The following is a 22295-nucleotide window of genomic DNA, read 5'->3' on the forward strand; positions in this document are numbered from 1 at the left end:
CGACCACTTTTTTTGCCACCATCCCTTAGAAACATTGCCTTTTCATTCATATTCTACTTTGAAAAATTTATTCACTGCTTAAATAATAATTACACATTGGTAAAAATATATATGTTTATAGGTTTAATTCTAATTAGTAATACAAATATTTGCTTTGTTAGGATTATTCTCACTAGGTTATTCTTAAGAATCTTTTTTTCGTAGGGGAGATATTAATAATTTTCTGTGATTTTAAATTTTAAAACTACTTTTAAATAAATACCTTTCTTTAAGAAAAAAATTCCACCTTTTAATGTTCATTTTATCATAATTTTCAGTTTAAATTATCAAAAAAAGCTTTCAAGTTGTTTATCAAATAATCATTTTTTGTTAGTTTACTTTTTTTTTTTTTTTGAAAAAAATAATGCACTGAGATTGCCTTTCAGCATGCCTTTAATTATTTTTATTGACTGCAAATTTTTCTCTTATTTTGATTATGAGAGAGAATTACTTTTTGAAATAAACACATAAAATAATATAAGAGGGTAATTTAAAAATTGTTGAAGGTAAAATCCAGTTATAATATAAGCGCCCTGCCTTTTTTTGTTCCGAGGGAGAACACTGTTATAGATAACACTATCCATATAAATGTATAAATAATAAAACTGTATATTAATACTAAAACTATGTATTAGTATCATGTAATCATTATTTATTGTTGAAAAGCATTTGAAGCACAAGTATTTCAGAATTTTTTGAATTTCATTAAGATGATAAGATGCTGCATAAATACAAATCTCTTTAATTTTTCACTAATTAAAAAATTTTATCCTTTTGTTTTTATTTAAAAAAATATGTGTAAGTGTCATAAGTAACACGTAAAAATTATAAGAATTCATTTTATCTGAAGTGATTATTCATATAAAAAAAAACTTATAAAGCATTCTTATAAAAAGAATTGATTCATATTCAGCTATTTATATCCATAAACTAAGGATTTATCACAGTGTTAATTATAAAGCATTCTTATAAAAAGAATTGATTCATATTCAGCTATTTATATGCATAAACTAAAGATTTATCACAGTGTTAATTATAAAGCATTCTTATAAAAAAAATTGATTCATGTTCAGCTATTTATATGCATAAACTAAAGATTTATCACAGTGTTAATTTCACAATTGAGTTTAATTCAATTCATCACTTTTTTTTAACGCATTACCTATTTTACCAGTTCATATAATTTTGCACTTTAATAAAATAACAGAATAAGCAACATTTAATTTAATTTATAAATGTGAAAGTTTTCTGACCCTTGAAGTATAATTTGAAAATTGGAGTCTTAATTAAATTTGATTTATTTAAAGAGAAATCGTCACACGGAAAAATATTCTAAACGTGCTCTAAAACTTCTACATTGTGAAGGTCGTTGTGAAAAGTGTCCTGCTCTACCATCCTCAGTTGATGCTTTGACGTCATATGATCTGACTATGATCTCTTTATACGATTCGTAGTTCTTTTCAATAACCGTAAAATGTGGAACTTATGATGTAATATTATTTGAAAGACAATGTCGCCTCATAAAATTGGCGACGAAAAGTTGAATAAGCAGTTTAAAAGTGCAGTTCATTTCTTAAGTGCAATTGCCAAGCCTTCATGTTAAGTAGCTATTGTATTTCGTAATCTGCTTGTTCAGTATATTTTCTTTTTACTTTTTTTTTTTAAATCTGAAACTACAGTCAAATAATTTACCGACCGACGTATTTAATTTGTTTCCTTATCCCCTTCGCACGGCAGAAAATTTATGATTGCAGTTTTATTTATAGAAACAATGACAGCCATCCTCATATTTTCCTATTTAATTAAAATAAAAATTAATTAAAATAAAAATTAATAAAAATAAAAATTAATTAACATAGAAATAAATTAAAATAAAAATTCATTAAAATAAAAATTAAAGTAAAAAATAATTAAAATAATAATTAATTATACCAGTTATAAAATATCTTATTGTAACAAATATGAGGAAAAGTATACATTTTTTTATTTAAGGGGATACCGAGCGAAACAGAACGTGCATCATTCTGCATATGATTCTAGAAGAAGTTTTAGAAATAAAAATAATAATAACAAAACGGTATTTCTTAAGAACAGTTCATTTCTTAAGTGCAATTGCCAAGTCTCCTTATTAAGTACTGTATTTCACTATAGTTGTAGTCGCAATCTGCTTGTTCAGTATATTTCCTCTTTACTTTTTTTAAATCTGAAAATATATTCAAATAATTTACATTCGATACCAACCGACGTATTTCATTTGTTTCCTTATCCCCTTCAAGCGGCAGAAAATTTATGATTGCAGTTTTATTTATAGATACAATAACTGGTGTCCTTTTATTTTCCTACTTAATAAAATAAAAATTAGTTATAATAATTAATTATGTCAATTATAAAATACCTTATTGTTCCAAATATGAGCAAAAGTATACTTTTATTTTATTTAAGGGGATACTGAGTGAAACAGAACAAGCATCATTCTGCATTTGAATCTGGAAAAAGTTTTAGAATTAATAATAATAATAATGGGACATTTTTTAAGTGCAGTTAATTTCTTAAAAGCAATTGCCAAGCCTCCTTGTTGAGTAACTACTATATTTGGCAATAGTTGTAGCCGTAATCTGCTTGTTCAGTATATTTTCTTTTTACTTTTTTTTAGAAAAATTGAAAATACATTCAAATAATTTACATTCGATACCGACCGACGTATTTAGTTTCCTTATCTTTTTCCCACGGCAGAAAATTTATGATTGCAGTTTATAATCGAAACAATAACTGGCGTTCTTTTATTTTCCTTTTTAATAAAATGAAAATTAATTGGAATAATAATTATTTATACCAATTATGAAATACCTTATTATTCCAAATACGAGGAAAAGTATACTTTAATTTTATTTAAGGGATTCTGAAGAAAGTTTTAGACATAAAATAATAATAATTTTTTCATCAACAAACTTTTCAAACGTATTTGAAAACAGAGATTTAAAAAATAGTTCAGTATTTTAGTTACAAAAAAGTATTAATTTTCAAAAAGTGTAAACCGATCGAGACAGTTTCACAAAATGTGGGACATTTGAATATTTAGTTAATCTTTTTTATATATAATCACCAAACTGAAACAAAATAATTTACTATTCTTCAGTCGGTTTGATAACTTGGCGTTTTGAGTTAAAGATTTGAAGTTTTAAAATCATTTTAATGTGTAATAAACTAAATGAAAATTAAAAATAATTAATTTAAAAATTGGTTTATAAACATTCTGACAATTCATTCTAACTCAACGGAAAGAAATTTTTAAAATTAAACCGCGGTACTGCTTGCTGTCAGCGTTGGAGGTAGGATATAATAAATTAGGATAGATAGGATATAATATTAAAAATGCTTTTATCTCATAAAAAATATTCGAAATTTAATATAATTGTTTCTCATTTGCACTTTGTCTACTATTAAACAAAATTATTCAAAACATTTTGTCTTTCAAACCAGCAACCTAACAACAATTGTTTGTTTTAATCTACAGATCATAGATGCAAAATATTAAATGACAGAACTCTGAGAAAATGACTAGCTGATTATTTGATCACATTTGGGAGAATTGCATAAATAATAGTGTTCTACAACAGATTTCAAATGTTTGTAAATTTAATTAAAATAGTTTCGATTTAAAAATAAGCAATTTAATAACTTCTATTACGTAAGCTATTATTTTATTAGTGTTAACTATTTTCATATTTTTTATTTATCTATTACGCAGAAATAAAATTAATAGATTAATAATAAATTTAAAGTTTTTTTTAATAAACATTTAGAAGTTTAATTTGTGTCAAAATAAAACATAATTGCTAGCAAAATATGTTTCAGAAAAAGAAGCATATGATTTTTAATTTTAAAAAAATCGCAATAATAAATAAAAATAAATAGAAAAGAAACGAAATTATGTTACGAACTAACAAACAAATTCTAGTTGGCTTATAACAAAAAAGCATAGTGATAAAATACATATAATTGTAACGCTCTCTAATTTATCGCATTTACATTAGAAAGACTTGAAAATACGTTTAATTCATTCATAAGTTAGTCTGGATTGTTTTTTTTTTACTTGTAAATTTTCCTGTAGGTAATTTTACAGTCAAGGTCATGAATGAAAAAGAAAATACATTTCCCAGTGGATTTTTCCTTTCGTAAATCGAAACAAATCTAGTGCTTTTATTCCGTGTCTTATTATCTTACAGTTACCATTATAACAATTTCAATTAAGCTATGAATAATGGCAGCTAAATTTTCACAGTAAAAAAAAAGAGTTATTATTAATTTATATAACAAACATATTAAATAAATTGACATTAACTCGAATGGGATTAATTATTTAATACGTTTTATTCACCATTAAAGTCAATAACTTACACATTATTTTTTCTCATTTAAAGAAGAACTTATTTACATACGTGGGCATACACACAGTAAAAAAAAAAAATTGATTTCTCGAAACGTTTATTTTCTGATCGAATGCATTTTGAAATTTAATTGAAGATGTAACACATTCCATTAAAATGTAAAGAATTGCAAAATGATAAAGTAAGAAATAATATATTATACTTTTATACTTAACGTAACAGCTATTTTTGTTTTATTTCTTCAGCTTTATTTCTCTTTTCTTAAATTAAATCATTTTGATGAAATGACCGACTTTAATTAGAACAATATAAATAGGATTTGCATATTTTTTTAAATACTTTAAATTGAAAGGAAATGGTTTGATGATATTTTTTTTGAAAAACAAATTATTCCATGAACTTAGAAAGAGGAATATAGTTATCAACCCGTTAAAAAATAACTTAGAAAGAGGGATATAGTTATCAACCCGTTAAAAAATAACTTAGAAAGAGGGATATAGTTATCAACCCGTTAAAAAATAACTTAGAAAGAGGGATATAGCTATCAACCCGTTAAAAAATAATATTTTAAAATTTTAATTTGTAAAAATGGTTTGTAATTACTACTTGAAAGTTGACTACACTGTAAAAAATTTCGAATCAAATTACGATATAAAGTACACGCACTTTAGATGCATCATCCGTAAAATCCATTTTTACCGTAAAATATTATACCGTAATTTTTACAGTAGTATTTATTTAATTCGAATGATGTGGTGATTTTGCTGTCATTATTACTGTAAAAATTACGATGTGTCAGATTCTTCGCTCTGTAACATGTTCTGGTAATACTGGATTTATAGTAATAAATTCCGACACTTCTGTACTTTTCATCGTAATTTAATCCGGAATTTTTTACACTGTTCATGATACTTAAAATCGAGGAAAATAAGTTTAATAATATAAGCGAAATCTATTTACCACTTTAAGTATTTTTTTTCGTAAAAATATAACTAACATAATATAATATTACATAGGTTTTGAATTTTTTTTACATTATTTAGTATACTTGCAACTTGATTTTTTTTAATTTTTCTTTTTTTTAAGTTTAAAAATTAATAAACATATAACGCTTTGGAACAAGAAAAAATATGTGTATCATGTGTATTTGTTAATAAATTGAAAATACTACAATCTATTTTTATGTTTATAACACTAGAATAAGTTATTATATTTATTTATAATCACTCAATAAGTTCTTTGAAAAATAACATAGTTTAAAAATAATCTATAAGGAAAAAGTTTTTTCGTCCCAGTTTTTTTTTTCCCGGTTTCAATTTTAAAAGTTTTTTTTCGGTAGGAATTTATTTTTGTTCAAAAAAGAAGCATTTTACGAATTTTATTTATTACGTATTAAATTTAACTTTAAAAAAATTTATAAGATACCTTTTTATTTAGGAAAAAATTATTCTACATGCCGTAAAAAATTTTTTTTTTAAAAAAGCATAAATTTAAAACATAAAATTTAAGTACTATATAGCTTAAGAAAAAAACGAATATTTAAGTGATTGACAATACGATAAAGTCCATGGAACTATAGCACCGCCGCATCCTAGCAATTTTTCGATAGTAACGAAAACTTCAACAAAAAAAATTTCAATGCATCCTTTTTTGAATATAGTGCTTTTTGTCAATAATTTTGCATCGCTTTTCAGTTAAGTTTTGTTAAGAATTTGTTAATTTTAACAAATATATAACTTTTATGGAATTGTAAAAGTGAAACTAAATTTATATATATATATATATATATATATATATATATATATATATATATATATATATATATATATATATATATATATATATATATATATATATATATATATATATATATATATATATATATATATATATATATATATATATATATATATATAAAGTGAAACTAACATCAATTTGTAAAAGTGAAACTAAAAAACGCTAGGGTGTTGCCAAGTATTTTGTATTTGTATTCACAGGTGTATTTTTGTTAACATTATTTTTGTTCGAGCAAAATCTAAATTTTTTGACAATGTGAGCTATTTTTAGAAAGATCATAAAAATTAATTTAACGTAGAGTGCTATGATGTCAGCAATTTATTTTCGTAAACAATACATTATATTGCAAGCAAATATATAACTTTTTTGCTCAATGTCAACTATTTTTAGATTTTAATTTAAAATAAATAATTAATACTTAAATTAATTGTAGAATAAAATAACAAACAATATTTTGCACTCTCTTTACCACTCTTAAAAACTTAATTGTTGTGTTACCTTCACCTTCAAACTCAGAAAAAAATTTCATTTTATAAAATGGCAACACTAAAAACTCAATCACTGACGCAAATATGACGTAAAAATATATATAATATTCATGGGATAAAGTAGCTGGAAGGCAGCCCTTGAAAACTGTCGAGAAGATAATATCTTTGTTTATCACCTCAGTACCACGTGTCCGTCTGCAAGGCGCCATGTTTTCGCTTTTGCCTTAAATACTATTAGACGTAAGACGACGCGAACTGAATGCAAATAACGTTTGTACTAGAAATAAAACAACATTAAAAAATAACCATAACTAAAGAAAAGAAAAACTAGGAAGCAAAAGACCTTGTAAAAGAACTCAAACTTCCTTGTCACCTCAGGAATCTGAACAACTAACTCAATGAAAGATTAAGACTCCAGTAAGACTAACAGAATGATCGTCATGAACTATTTTCTTTTCTTTCTGTCAGATTTTTTAATAAATTTGTCAAATCTTGTTTTCCCGCCTCATTTATTGCGTAATACCAGAGCGACAGACAACTATTAAGAAAAGAATATATTCACATACCCATTATCCTTAAGTAGAATTGGAGTAATCCGGATTGCGTTTTTTTCCACGTGCTGAGTTTGAAAAATTAATTCTGATTTGTATCCAGCTGACATTTTTTCCTAAGATCTAAATTTAGCATGAATGCATTTGATGAAAAGATTGACGCAAGAAAATTGTTAATAAATAAAGAAATTTTCTTACGGAATTTTCATATAAGGAATATATATATATATATGTCTTCCTGTCATAAAGTTTAATCACCTACATGCAAAATTTTTAATGCGAGTATTAAACTGCTAATATTTGAAAACGAGTAATAAATTCATGGTTTGAGAGAAATTATTTTAATCAAACATACTGTACATCGAGGCAGTAAAATATTTTCTTGATTGCATTCATGATTATCACTTTTAAATCGCGATTATATTGATGCAAATTTATGCCTCTTTTACAACAAGCACAAAACCATTTCTTACATTTATTTTAAGAGAAAATAGTATGTTTATTATTCCGCTAACTTTCTTTTCTTTCTGTCAAATGTTTTTTAATAAATTTGTCAAATCTTGTTTTCCCGCCTCATTTATTACGTAATAAATTAGCAACAGACTGACTATTAAAATATTCACGTAACCATTATCTTTAAGTAGAATTAGAGTAGTACGGATTGACTTTTTTTTTTTTTTTTTTTTTTTTGTCGTCCACGTCTTGAGTTAGAACGACTTAATTCTCATTTATATCCAATTGGCATTTTTTTCTTAAGCTCTAAATTTGGCATGAATGTATTTGAAGAGAAGATTGACGCAAGAAAATTGTCAATAAATAAGGAAAATTTCTTACTTGGGTAGAATAAATAAATATATGTCTTCCTGTCATTAAATTTAGGCACCTACATGTAAAATACTTAATGCTAATACTAAACTGCTAATATTTTGTAAATTCCAATAAATTCGTGGTTTGAGAGAACTAATTTTAATCAAACATACTCTACATCGAGGCCATAAAATATTGTCTTGATTGCAATCATGATAACTAACGTTTTTAAATCTCGATTATATTGATGCAATTTGATGCCTTTTTTACGACAAGCAAAGCTTTTGCTATATTTTGATTGATGTAAAAAATTTTAATTATAGCGTTTTAATTATTCCTCGAATTAGCACAAAAGCTTCATTTATGTTTCGAGAATATTTCTTTGAAGCATTTGTTACTTCAAACAATGTTAATATTTGGGGAAAAGTAAAAACAAAAATCCAATTTTAAGGAAAACTATTCATAATACAAATGAAACTGCTTGATAGTGTTGACAATTAAACATTTCTCCCTACAGAATTCGTAAAATTTCAGATAAATGATTATGGTTTTTATCTAAAAAAATATTAATAAATTATTTTTATTTTAATGTAATTCATTTTTTATTTTAATGTAATTATTTTTATTTTAATTAATTCATTTTGAAACAATAATTTCGGTAATTTTAATAATACTTAAAAGTTTTCAAGTTTTTTTTTCGAATTTGTAAATTTTTCCAGAATAAGTTTATAAATAGTAAACAAAATAATAAACAAAGTAATAAACTTTTTTAATAAACACATTAAAATTTTATTATGACTTAAGGAAAACGCATTATTCTAATGCTATATTACTTTAATAAAAAAATTATTTTTGAAATGATAACATTGCTGTTACACTGATTAACCCTAGGTAAAACAATTAATGTTCTTCAATCTATTACCTTATGTGCGGTTAAAGCGCATTCTTTAATATCTTGACATAGTCATTTAAACAACCAGCAAATATAATTTTAAGAACAATCAAACTTTTCCTTATTTACTTTTTTAACCAATAAAAGGAAACTTCCTGAAGTTATAATTGAAAACATGATTTAACAAAAAAGATAGGATAAAATAAACAAATATATTTATTGCGCGTCTCTATTCATAAACAAACAAAAACTTATTAAATTTGAAAAAAAGATCAATTAATTTAATAGTTTTAGAAAATTATATTTCTGAAATTTGTAATTATAGACGATATTTAATTATTCAAAAGTGTATCAAGTTTCAAAAGTGTATTAAACAAAATTATATAATGTTGAAATTTTAAGAAGAGTATAAAACAAAATAACTACAAGTTCTCATTTTGTTTTAGGATTTTTTTCTTACATAGGATGAACTAAAAATAAATATTTATTATGCTTTTATCTTCATAAACAAATAAGAACTTATTAAATTTGGTAACAAAAAGGCAATTAATTTAGCATTTTTGTAAAATTACATTTCTGAAATTTGTAATTGGCCAGAAAGTAGAGGACATTTAATTATTTAAAAAACATTGTTTCAAAAGTGTATTAATCAAAATTATATGATATTGAAATTTTAAATTTTAAGAAGTGTATAAAACAAAATAGCTACAAGTTCTCATTTTTTTGGATTTTTTCTCAGGAGGGATAAAACAAAATAAAAATATTTATTTTGTATCTATCTTCATAAACAAACAAGAACTTATTAAATTTAGTAAAAAAAGAGCAATTAGTTTAGTTTTTTTTTGTAAAATTACCTTTTTGAAATTCGTAATTAGCAATAAAATAGAGGATATTTAATTATTTATAAAACATTGTTTTAAAAGTGTATTAAACAAAATTAAATAATACTGAAATTTTAAAAAGAGTATAAAACCAAAAAACAAGCTCTCATTTTTTAATAATTCTCTTTTATAGATTGTTCTTATTTTAAAACAAATATTTCCAAAAGAAAATGAAAACATTAAAAAAATATTGTTCTATCACGACCCACCAACAACTTTACAACTCAGAAAAGTTTTAGACCTTGGGCATAAATTAATTATAAGATGTGATTGATCAGTTTAAGTAAAACATGACAACTAGAGGATTAGAAATTCAATGGCAATCCCAAAATAATCTAATCAAATTGTGTTAACTCCCTTTTACAAGTTTATATTTTATCATCGCTCTTCATAATCAGTCTGACATAAATTAGTCTTAAAAGGTCACAAGCTCTATACCTATAAGTACATATTGCGCCTAAGATAAATTAATGTTGAAGGTTTTTTCGCTCTTTAGTAATTATTAACACTTTTTCCGGGTTTATATCATTAGTCTTACGATTCAAATAATCCGGAAATTCGCATAATATTCAAAAGTAGTCATTGAGATCTGAATAAATTAGTAACAAAAGATGAATAATTTGAATAAGATGCATTTTTTTGTTTAAGAAATTAATGTATATTTTGATACCGGTTTAAAAATTGTTATATAACTAAATATTAACAATATGTTATTAGAGATTAGAACATAAGCATTTAGAATTTTTAAAAAAAATTTTTTTTTTCAAAAGTCAGTTTTGAAATTTATACGATTAACTAAACATATACTTAGAAAAAAGTATGGTCAAAGCTACCAGAATATGGTAAAATTTACTGTGTTTCTAGCTCTATGGAAACTCGAGAAAGCTCGGTAATTTTCACTGAAGCTCTTTAGTACGGATTTTGGTAAAATCAACAATAAAATTTGGTAAATGTGATTAAAATGTAGCAATATTATTATGATTCCTTAGGACATGGTATAATGACCATTTATTCGGTTTAATTTACTTTTCAGTTTTGTATTTCTTACTAAATGTGTGAATAATAAATACTATAATTTTAAAAACCAGAATTTCTGGTAAACTATTGCTATATGAAAGGAAAACATACCAAATAAAAGGTTTAAATGCCGTATATTTTGGTTTTTAAAACAGGAGTTGTGGTTTTTTGCCAGAAATATCATTACTATACTGTAGGGTAGTTACACCCGAATTTTTTCCCCGCTACTTTCGCTGGAATTAATTTTTTCAACTAATATTTCAATGAAGCAAATTCATTGAAGAAATTATTTAAAAAATAGATTCTCTAAATTTTGCTTTAAATTGAAATTTAAAATTTACGAAGAAAGTTTGCTTGATAAAAAAGAACAAACCATTTTAAACCGTCCTTTTTAAATTTTAATTAAATTTTCAGAACAAACATATTGTCTTTTCAATGCTTTTTTTTTCATTTGAAGCATACTACATTGTGTACTTATCACTATTTATAATCAATCAAAATAGGTACTCTGAGAAAAAAAATATGGTCAAAATTACAAGAATATGATAAAATTTACCATGTTTCTGGCTGTATAGAAACACCAAAAAGCATGGTAATTTTTAATGATTTGTTAAAGTTAACAATAAAATATGCTTTTTTTAACAAATCAGTGATAAAATTTGGTAAATGCGGTAAAATTTTGAAATTTTATAATATCTAACAGCAGGACATAAATACCATTTTATTGGTTAAATTTACTGATCAGTTTAGTATTTTTACTAAATCTGTAGTAATAGAGCTATAATTTTGAAAACCCGAATTTTTGGTAAACCGTGATTAAACCGAACAGAAAAATTACCAAATGAATGGTTTAAATACCGTATTTTTCGGTTTTATTATCCAGAATTTTTTTTTCTCTTTTTACCAAAAATTTCATTATAATACAGTACGGTAATTTTATCATAATTTTTTTTCCGTGTAGAATGATGAATACAAATAAGTTTTCCTAAGGATGTAATTAATTTTTCACCCCCATAATGAGAAACTTTTTTAATTACAATATATATACTTGTCTGTAGCTTAAAATTAAGCATATTAATTTATTCCAACTTTATTTTAAACTTTCTGAAAAAGGTAGAAATGATGCTCAGTAAAAAATCTGTCACTTTCTGACAAACTAATGCTCTGATTATTTTTTTTTAATAGGAACAACTATACACCACGGGTGATATTATTATAGCTGAATATAATAAGTCGGTAAAATGGTTCATTACATTTACGTGATCTGAAAAAAAAATTTTGATATTATCAAAATCATAAATATTTAATGAGCTTTTTCGATTAAGGTCAAAGCTACTTGAAAAAAATAAAAATTTATTCTTATCCAAAACTTTCAACTTTTTCAAAAATATCTATCTTTTCTAAATTGAATAATTTTATTTCAAACTATAATTGTTTGATGTATTTCAGAAAATTTGCGTCATCGATTTAATTCTAGAATATTATAAAATGTCTTATCAATTAATCACTTTTTTTTCCTCAAGGATGAATTGGTGAACGCTTCATGTCAAAGCTGATGAACTCTGTGATTTCCACTTTAAAAAATAATCTTTCTACATCATTATGATTCTACTTGAAGGTCAAGTATGAATGTTAACACAAGCATTGTAAATTGTAAATAGAGACCTGCTTTATCAAGTCAATCCTATATCTTGTAAAGAGAGACCTGCTTTATTGCGCAAAAAGTAGTGAGATATATCTTAACTCTTCTTCGTCTAAAAATAAATATTGCCAATCATTCTATTCACTCACTAAAATATTATCTGACTACTCTTAAATCCGAAGTATCTGATAAGATTTTTATGATTAATTTTTTAAACACGCTAGCTCAATTTTTTTTAATCCACTATCTTTCAAAATATTATGTAATTTTATTTCACTGACCGAAGCAACAGCGTTACATTTAAAAAAGAAAAAAAAACAGTAAACATTTAATTTCCTAAAGATTGTAGATGGAATTTCTGGAATTGGAAAAAAAGAAACAATTTATGATCCTGAAAATGGTAGTATGTTTTCAGAACACAAATTTATCAAGTAATAAACCCGTTTTTAAGCAGTAATAACCCGTTTTTCTCAATAACAGTCATGATATTAACAGGTTTTTTCTTCGCTTATAGTAAAAGTCACATTTTACAAAAAGTGTAAAACTTTTCACCACGCTTTAGCTTTTGCTTTGAAAAAGAATAAGTATAAAAATAAATATTAAAAAAAATGATTAAATCTATAAAAAAAAAGTTGAAATTTTAACTACAAAATTTATTTTTAATATTATATGTACTGTTTTTAATATTATATGTAAAACGCTGTTTACTATAATTAAATGTTTACTTCCTAAAAATTATTTTTTTATAAATAGTAACACTGATACTCAATCTTATGCCAAAACACTTTTATGCGTAGTAAAATCAAACAAACATGTTGTGAAACAAAAGTAAATTCAGACAAACAAGTTGTGAACTAATAAAACTTTTAACCTCTATAGTGAGTTCAAAAACAGCAAGTTTTTGATTGTTTTTGTTTTAGCGTTCATCAATGAATATCGTCTAAGGCAAATGAAAAGTATTCACTTGACCTTTCAAAATGTCATGGACAAAAAATATTTGAATGAAAAATGTAGCTCCTACAAGTCGCTTTTACCCTTTTACACTTTCGACTTAGCAATTGGAAAAAAGTCTCCATCTGATTATGTGTTAAATTGCATCCTAAAAATAACAAAATTTGGATATCAAGGAACCAAAATGTAACAAATGATTCAAACAGAATCTATTTGTGATACATAATTTGTGGTACAGAATCTATACAAACTGTGGTTCGCAAGGCAATTTAACAAAAGGCTAAAACAGTGCCTATATGTTTGATCGGCTAACTATGGCTCGCAAGCCAATTTAACAAATGACTAAAACAGTGAATATTTTCTTGATCAGTGATCGTCAAACTGTGGCTCGCAAGCCAATTTAACAAATGACTAAAAGAGTGTCTATTCGCTTGATCAGTGATCGGCAAACTGTGACTCGCAAGCCAATTTAACAAATGACTAAAACAGTGACTATTTGCTTGATCAGTGATCGGCAAACTGTGGCTCGCAAGCTACATGTAATTAAATTTACGATTTAAAAAAAAACTTATATTTGAATTAAAAACGGATAGCTGCGGTTTTGGAGTTGAAAAGTTGGCTTCATTTGCTAGATTATTTCTGAGGGATGATGCTCAAAAGATGCTTTTCAATAGCATTCTGACGGGTTAAAAGGTGCCATTAAAAAGAAATAAAATAAAACCTTTATTGGTGTCAAAAACTCAATTTATATGTGGGGGGGGAAGAAAGCTGACCCTCCAATAAAAACGCCGTTTTGGGAAGAGTTGTGGATGACATATATATTTTCCAAAACGTATATTTTCAGAGACTTATGACTTGAATGATTTTATAGCAATAAATGACTCAATGGTCAAATATAGAATAAGTGGCATATTCAGATATATGATCGCAAATTATATATGCTCAAAAAATGTTTTAATTTCAAATGAATTTTAACTAATGCCATGTTACATGAAAAAAAGAAGTTGGAAAATTCAAGAAAATAGAAGTACGTAAGACTGGCCTTTGAAATTTCAATTGAATAAGCCTGCGTTAAAAATGGTACTAAATTTAAACTTAACTTAATCTTACAAGCTCTTGATTTCTAAAGCTTGATTTTATTCATTACAACCAAAATTAATTTTAATTTATTTATAAATTAAAATCTAGTTATCTATCTTTAAATTTAGATTATATCTGAAAATAACCTTATATTTCAGTTAAATACTGTCGTTCAAAAATGAAAACAAATATAAATATCAATTAATTTAATATTCAATTTAAATACAAGAGTATTCTAAATCTAGATAAATATGGGAATTGACTCATCAAATGTTAATCAACTCTGAAATTCTGAGAATGCGTGTTCAAGCCAACCAGGCATAAATATACATTCATGACATTTCCACAAAGAATTTGAGTATTACGAAACAGCAAATATCTTTTTAGTTGTTGATTTTATGAGGTAAAATAGAAAACGTTAGTTACGAAATAAAACTAGCCAAGCATGAAATAAATGCCGACGCAGACACACCTCCGTTAAATTCACACTGATTGGCTCAACAAGTGGATGGGGATTCTAATGAATTCAACCCGGTGAATAAAATGAATCACTGAATATTCACAACATTTAAAACCTGTCACAAATTCATCTTTGTTAAATTAATGACATTTATTTCTTATTGGAAAATAGAGGTTAGAGAATTTACACATTAAATGTTATATAACTTAAGTGGATGGGGATTCTGATGAATCTGAGTAAAATTATTCAGAAAATTTTAAACTTTCCTTTATTTTATCTTTAATAGATGAGTAGCATTAATTTCTTATTGGAAAATATAGGTCAGAAAATTTACACATTTAAAGAAACATAGATAATTTCGCACAGAAAAATAGATAATTTCGAACAAAAAATGTAATAATAATATACATTTTTCTATAGCTAAATATAAAATTAGGCATGGCATAGTAAAAAAAGTATTATTTAATTTGAATTCTTCAAATTGTAAACAAATAAATTAACATTTGCTGTAGAGAAACGAAAATATTTAACTTTTCAGATCACTGTTATTTTAATCGTAATTATGAACTTATACAACTTTACAACATGATATTCATCAGGAATCTTATAACATATAATTATGTTAAGTATTCTAACAGTATGTAACATTTTAACAATTTTAAATATAAGTTATACACATTTCTATTATTAATGTAAATTTATTCATTTAAGTAATACATTATCTCACAATCATTGAATTTCATTTTTATGTTTATCATTTATTTTATAACATTCAAAATTATGACTACAAATTTATTTATGAGTTCAACCGTTCGAAACATATTTAAAACGTTTTACTTATCTAGAAATTAAATTTGATTGAAATTATTGCTTTGCAAAATGGATATATTTATATAAATTTGAATGAATTGCAGTCAGACTTTAAAATAAGTTTGACAAATTTTTTTTTTTAAATAAATGAAACTTTTCTCTAATTTAAAGTCCTTTATCATATTTCTTATCTTAAAACATATTCTAATTAAATTTTTTTATATGATCTTTAAGTTTCACTTAGATAATATAAAATTTTTAAACAGTCCATTATTATGCTAAGTTAACAATATCTTTGACATAAATCGTATCCTTTTTTTTGTTTTTGTTTCATAAAAATGTTTTGCTTCATTTCATTTTGTTAAAAAAGATGGAATGAGCTAATTTCTTTCAAAACTGAAAGCATTTTAAAAAATAAAAAAGCAGAAACTAGAACTAAATTAAAATTATAATGATTTAATTTTTATAGCATAACTGAAATTTAGAAAAAAGTTATTTTAAATCATTTTATAAACAGTTTTAATTTAATGTGAAAAGCCATTAATAAAAAATTATAAGTAATGCGAAAAAGAAGTTATATCACGAAAAAAAATAATTAATAATACTTAAAAAATTATTTAAATTAAAATCTTCAGAAAAATATGAGCTTTAAAAATGAACACTAAGTTAATAGCACTATTTGCAATAGTTAATAAAATATATTGCAAATAATATTTTTCTTATTTATTTCTTGTTTTCAAAAACTATTGTTTATTTTTTTAAAAAATCTTTTTTAATTTTCCAAGTAATTTTAAAAGGGTAGAAAAACTAATATTGATGAGTTTTTAAATTTATAGCATAACAACCTAACTAAAATTGAAAAAAAAAATTTAAAATAATTTTTTTTCCTAAAAAATCTTTATAATTTAATCATAAAAAACATATTTCAGAAATCATATGCAATAAGTAAAAAAAGAGATAGGTCATATACGAAGTTATACTAAAAATATTATAACTAACCTGCTTTAAATTCACAACAATTTTACAAAAACTTAACTTAAAAAATAAAAATTATTTTAATTTAAACAATTGAAACAGTTATTAAAAGATATAGCAAAGAAAATAATATTTTTTCTTACTCTTCTTCTGTTTCCAACAACCATTGTTGCTTTTTTTGTAGTTTTTTTTTTTTTTAGTGAAAAGTATTTAAGGTTTCATTAATTACGCGACTAATCAGGACCGCTATTTGTTCTGGTAGTGGAAAATTTCAGAAACGCGGAGTTCTAATAAACTTGCTAACTAATAAACTTGATAACTCTAATAAACTTGATATGATAAATAACTTGCTTTAAATTCACAACAATTTTACAAAAACTTAACTTAAAAAATAAAAATTATTTTAATTTAAACAATTGAAACAGTTATTAAATAATATAGCAAAGAAAATAAAAGTTTTTCTTACTCTTCTTCTGTTTCCAACAACCATTGTTGCTTTTTTTGTAGTTTTTTTTTTTTATTTAGTGAAAAGTATTTAAGGCTTCATTAATTACGCGACTAATCAGGACCGCTATTTGTTCTGGTAGTGGAAAATTTCAGAAACGCGGAGTTCTAATAAACACTTATTGACGTCACATAAAAGTAAACGATGATTGGAGGAGATGAATATTCTTGTATTGAATGCGATAAGGAAACGTCTACTTCAGAAATTTCAATTCCAGGAGGAAGGAAACTAAAACTGTCTTCCCTGCTCAGCTCTTATGATGTGAGAGGAAGTTCGTAAAGTGATAGAATAAAAAATGAACGTTTAGTTTTCTGTGACAGTTCTGTAATGAACTGGCTGTTGAGTCTTGTTAACTCAGCTTGTATTGATAGTCATTGGGGAGGTGACAATCTGGCTATGATTTGATTACGTCTTATAGTTTGGCGACTGATTTTTGTAACAGCTGAAACAAATTATATATGAGTTGCGCAATTTGAGGCGTGCATAATTTGGCGAGGTAAATGAGTGCTGTAATAAGTGTATTATTGAACTATAAATATTTTTAAAAAAGTAAAAAAATAATGCTTTTGTGATTGACGTTCCTTTTCTTTTTGTGTTTTAGTCCATAAGGAATATTATTTTTTAAGCTGTTTCAAATATTTGAAAAATAGAGAATTAACCTTTAATCGTTTCATCCTTCTCAAGAAATCAGTTAAAAAATAAAATAAAATAAACTTTAAAAGTACTTTATTTTGTTTCAGCACAAAAATTTTAAAATATTTCCGATCGAAAGTTGTTATAATGAAGACAGAATAAAGGGATAAATGCCATTTTAAAAAAAAATGGAAAAAAAATTATAACTATTAGAGAATGCAAAATTGTATAGGAAAAAATAACGAAGAAACTTAAGCTTTGACTTAAATTTTGTCAGTCTGATTTTAATTTGATTCAAAAAATTGAGCGAATGATTTTTGCAACAGCTGAAACAAATTACATATAAAGCGCACAATTTGAAGCGTGCAACATTTAGCAAGGTAAATGAGTGCTGTAATAAGTGTATTATTTTACTATAAATATTTAAAAGAGTAAAAAAAAATCGTTTTTGTGATTGACATTCCTTTCTTTTTTAATGTAATTCATAAAGAATACTATCTTTTAAGCTGTTATAAATATTTGAAAATTACCGAATTAACCTATAATTGTTTTATCCTTCTAAAAAATCAATTAAAAAATAAAATTAAAATAAAAAAAAGCTTTAAAAGTGCTTTGCTTTGTTTCAGCTCAAAAACTTAAAAATATTTCCGATTGAAAGTTGTTATAATGAAGACAGAAAAAAGGGATGAATGCAATTTCAAATAAATAATGGGAAAAATGATAACTATAACAGAATACAAAATTGTATAGAAAAAATAAAGAAGAAAATTAAGCTTTGAAATATTTTTTGTCTGTCTGATTTTAATTTGATTAGGAAAATTAAACGATTGATTTTTGCAAAAGCTGAAACAAATTATATATGAGTTGCGCAATTTAAGGCGTGCATAATTTGGTGAGGTAAATGAATGCTGAATGAAGTGTTTCATTTAACTATAAATATTTAAAAGAGTAAAAGAATGTTTTTATGTTTGACATTCTTTTCTTTTGTATTGTTATCCATTAAGAATATTATTTTTTAAGCTGTTATAAATATTTGAAAATTAGCGAATTGAACTTTAATCGTTTCATCCTACTCAAAAAATCAGTTAAAAAATAAAATAAAAATGTAAAAAGCTTTTAAAGTGCTATATTTTGTTTCAGCGCAAATACTTAAAAATATTTCCGATCGAAAGTTGTTGTAATGAAGACAGAATAAAAGGATAAATGCAAGTTCAAAAAGAAAATGGAAAAAATCATAACTATAAGAGAAAAAAAAATTGTACAGAAAAAAAAGAAGAAAATTAAGCTTTGGATTAATTTTTGTCTGTCTGATTTAAATTTGATTTGGAAAATTAAGCGACTGATTTTTGCAACAACTGAAACAAATTATGTATGAATTGCGCAATTAGAGGCGTGCATAATTTAGCGAGGTAAATGAGTGCTGTATTACTGAACTATAAATATTTTTAAAAAAAAGTATTTTATGATTGACATTCCTTTCTTTTGTGTTTTAATCCATGAGGAATATTATTTTTTTAGCTGTTATAAATATTTGAAAATTAGCGAATGAACCCTTAATTGTTTCATCCTTCTCAAGATGTCAGTTAAAAATTAAAATAAAAATGAACTTTAAAAGTGCTTTATTTTGTTTCAGCGCAAAACCTTCAAAATATTTCGGATCGAAAGTTGTTATAATGAAGTCAGAATGAAAGGATAAGTGCAAGTTCAAAAAGAAAATGAAAAAAATGATTACTATAAGAGAATACAAAATTGTAAAGGAAGGAAAAAATAAAGAAGAAAATTAAACTTTGGTCTGCATGATACTTAAAAGAAATTTTACTTTTTGTTTAAGAGGCTGCTAAATATTCCATAATCACTCACCCAAATAATTTAAATATGATTTCAAAGAGAATTAAAATAATTTCTTCAATATTTAAACATTAAATAGTAACAATACATAATTATAACAAAGCTAAACATAGTATCCCAAACTAGGCTACGCACACTAAACATTTTCTAGAGCAGTAAATAAATGAAACTTTTTTACTCTTAATTATAAATAATTTGTAAGGTGTTTTCTATTTAGGAGTAAAAATTAAGCATCTTTCATGTTAAAAAATAAAAAAGTGGCTACATATTTTTCATTTCTTGTTTTTACTTCAATTTAGATTTTTTTAAAATCACGAATGTTAAGAGATATACGAATTCAATACAATTTGTTTTTAAAATAACAACAGAGAGAAGACAGGCAAAATGGCCACTTGAGTGTTCGTTACGTTGGAATGTTTTAATATTTTAACAAGCTCAGCAAAACTGTAAATGTTGAAAACGTCAGTGACTTTGAAGTGACTGACAACACTTTTGAGTTTTTCAACTAATTTAAGGCTGTTTTTCTAAGGCTCCGTCGTAATATGAAATGATACTTTTGACGAATAATATGCTATTTTTATAACTTCTGTGAGTTTGCACTGTTACTTATAACTGTTAGGTCAAGTTTAGCCTATCTAAAGCCAGCACAGTTTACACTTATTTTGAAAATGGTGCAAAACGTCAATATGGAGAAAAGCGAGAGTTTCGAAAAAATGAAAAGAATTTGTTCTAACTTTTTCCAATGCTGCATTACCTGGGCTCATAAGAATTTGCAAAAACTGAGACTAAGAAAGTGATTTTTATAATTTTCATCTAGGTGAAAAAATGTCGCTAAATTGATGATTTTAAAAAAAAAATTATGACTTTCAAAATATTTAAGTTATTTGTCTGTTCTAAAGCCCAGACAATTCTTCACGGCAAGATTATATAAATAGTTCAAAATTACAACAATTCTTCACGGCAAGATTATATAAATAGTTCAAAATTACAACAATTCTTCACGGCAAGATTTTATAAATAGTTCAAAATTACAACAATTCTTCACGGCAAGATTATATAAATAGTTCAAAATTACAACAATTCTTCACGGCAAGATTATATAAATAGTTCAAAATTATCGCATTACTTCAAATGTAAGGCAATTAAACTATGGCTTTTTTATTTTCCTTGGTGACAGAACTTCAAAAAACAGTTTTAATAGCTTTTTCGAATGTCTGATTTTATGTTAACAATATAAAAATTCAACAGCTATATAACAGCTAAAAACTACACTGTTTGATTACGCGTGATTATTAAAAAGATGTGTATTTGAAATCACTAGACGGTGATAAAATAAAACAAAAAGTTGGGAAAAGGGGTTATTCAGAATTGCCCAAACTCTGAAGACAAGGAAATTTGGATTATATATTTTTGTATTTGATGAAAAAACATCGAGTTCAAGTACAAATTTAGCTAATAGTTCTATCGTTAAATCTGTTATTAACATATTGTAGATGAAGAATCATCATTTACTTTATTGTGTAAAATTAACTTTAAATACTTCTCAATAAACGCAAAATTTACTTTTCATAGATATTACTTTAATTTGTATTTATTAAATATTAAAATTAAACTTTACCGCACGTTCAAAATAATCACAATGTCATTTTAAAACTAAAATCAACGTATGAATTTTAAAACAAAGCTATTTTTAAAAACTCTATCAAGATTCGAAACTTGATAGGTTGGACTTACTTTTGGTATATATTTTAATAATTTTCCGGGTTGAAAAGATACCGTTAAAGTTTATCACACTTTAGAATGGCTACTTTACATATTTTGATTTATTTTTCCCATTTAAGAAATCAATAAATTCAATAAAACGAAAATATAACTAGATTCCTTTATACTGTCTTAAAAAAGTTGAAGTTAAAATTCTTTGTTTAATCTTTAACTAATAGAATTTAAAGATAAACACATGTTTAGAGTTAAATTTCTCGTATATTTCTATAAATAGCTCCTTTTTTAGAGATAAACAATTTATATCGCCATTTTCTATTTTTGTTTCGATCTTATCAATATTTGTTCATTTTTTGCGAAAACGCTGATCAGATTATTGCAATAACCAATAGACTTAAATCATTTTTAGAGTTTTAGTCAAATACAAAATTTTTCCTTGTCCTTACATATTATCATTTTTAAAATCTATTACTTAATTTTTTTTCTTCTAATTTTTAACTCCTACTTGCGTAATATTTTCAAGTGTGTTTATCACCATCAAATAGACAGATAAGAACCGATTAAATTAAGATTTTTTTTTTTCTCTAACTTACAAAGAAAGTCAAATCGCGCTGAAATTTTGTATACAGTTAGAATCTAAGGCTAGAAAATAATAAGTGAACTTCTTTATTTAGTATAGATTGTTTAAAAAGCAACTTCTACAAAAAATATGAGACCAATTTTTCAAGTTAGCAATCGAAGGTCTGTGTTAGGTGTAAAAGGTTGCTTTATTTAAGTATAATTTTTCTAAATGTGGCGATGTAAGAAATATA

At 24.8% G+C, this 22295-nt stretch overlaps 1 protein-coding gene across 2 annotated transcripts in view; it reads right to left on the bottom strand.

The window, feature by feature from the left end:
* The window catches only part of LOC107450998 (hexokinase-2), a 40263-nt gene extending 22908 nt beyond the window's left edge, over positions 1 to 17355 (bottom strand). The window contains exon 1 of one of the 2 annotated variants that reach the window (XM_087155980.1): positions 17245 to 17355. In XM_087155980.1, coding sequence (XP_087012106.1) covers positions 17245 to 17268 — 24 coding nt within the window. In that variant the 5' untranslated portion in view covers positions 17269 to 17355. Of the gene's footprint in view, positions 1 to 16921; positions 17072 to 17244 lie in introns of those variants that run through there. The other variant, XM_016066951.4, reaches the window with a different exon arrangement.
* Positions 17356 to 22295: the final 4940 nt, after the last annotated feature.

Source organism: Parasteatoda tepidariorum, chromosome 12 (genome assembly GCF_982258835.1).
Source record: "Parasteatoda tepidariorum strain Cologne lab strain chromosome 12, Ptep-v5.0, whole genome shotgun sequence".
NCBI classification, from domain to species: domain Eukaryota; kingdom Metazoa; phylum Arthropoda; class Arachnida; order Araneae; family Theridiidae; genus Parasteatoda; species Parasteatoda tepidariorum.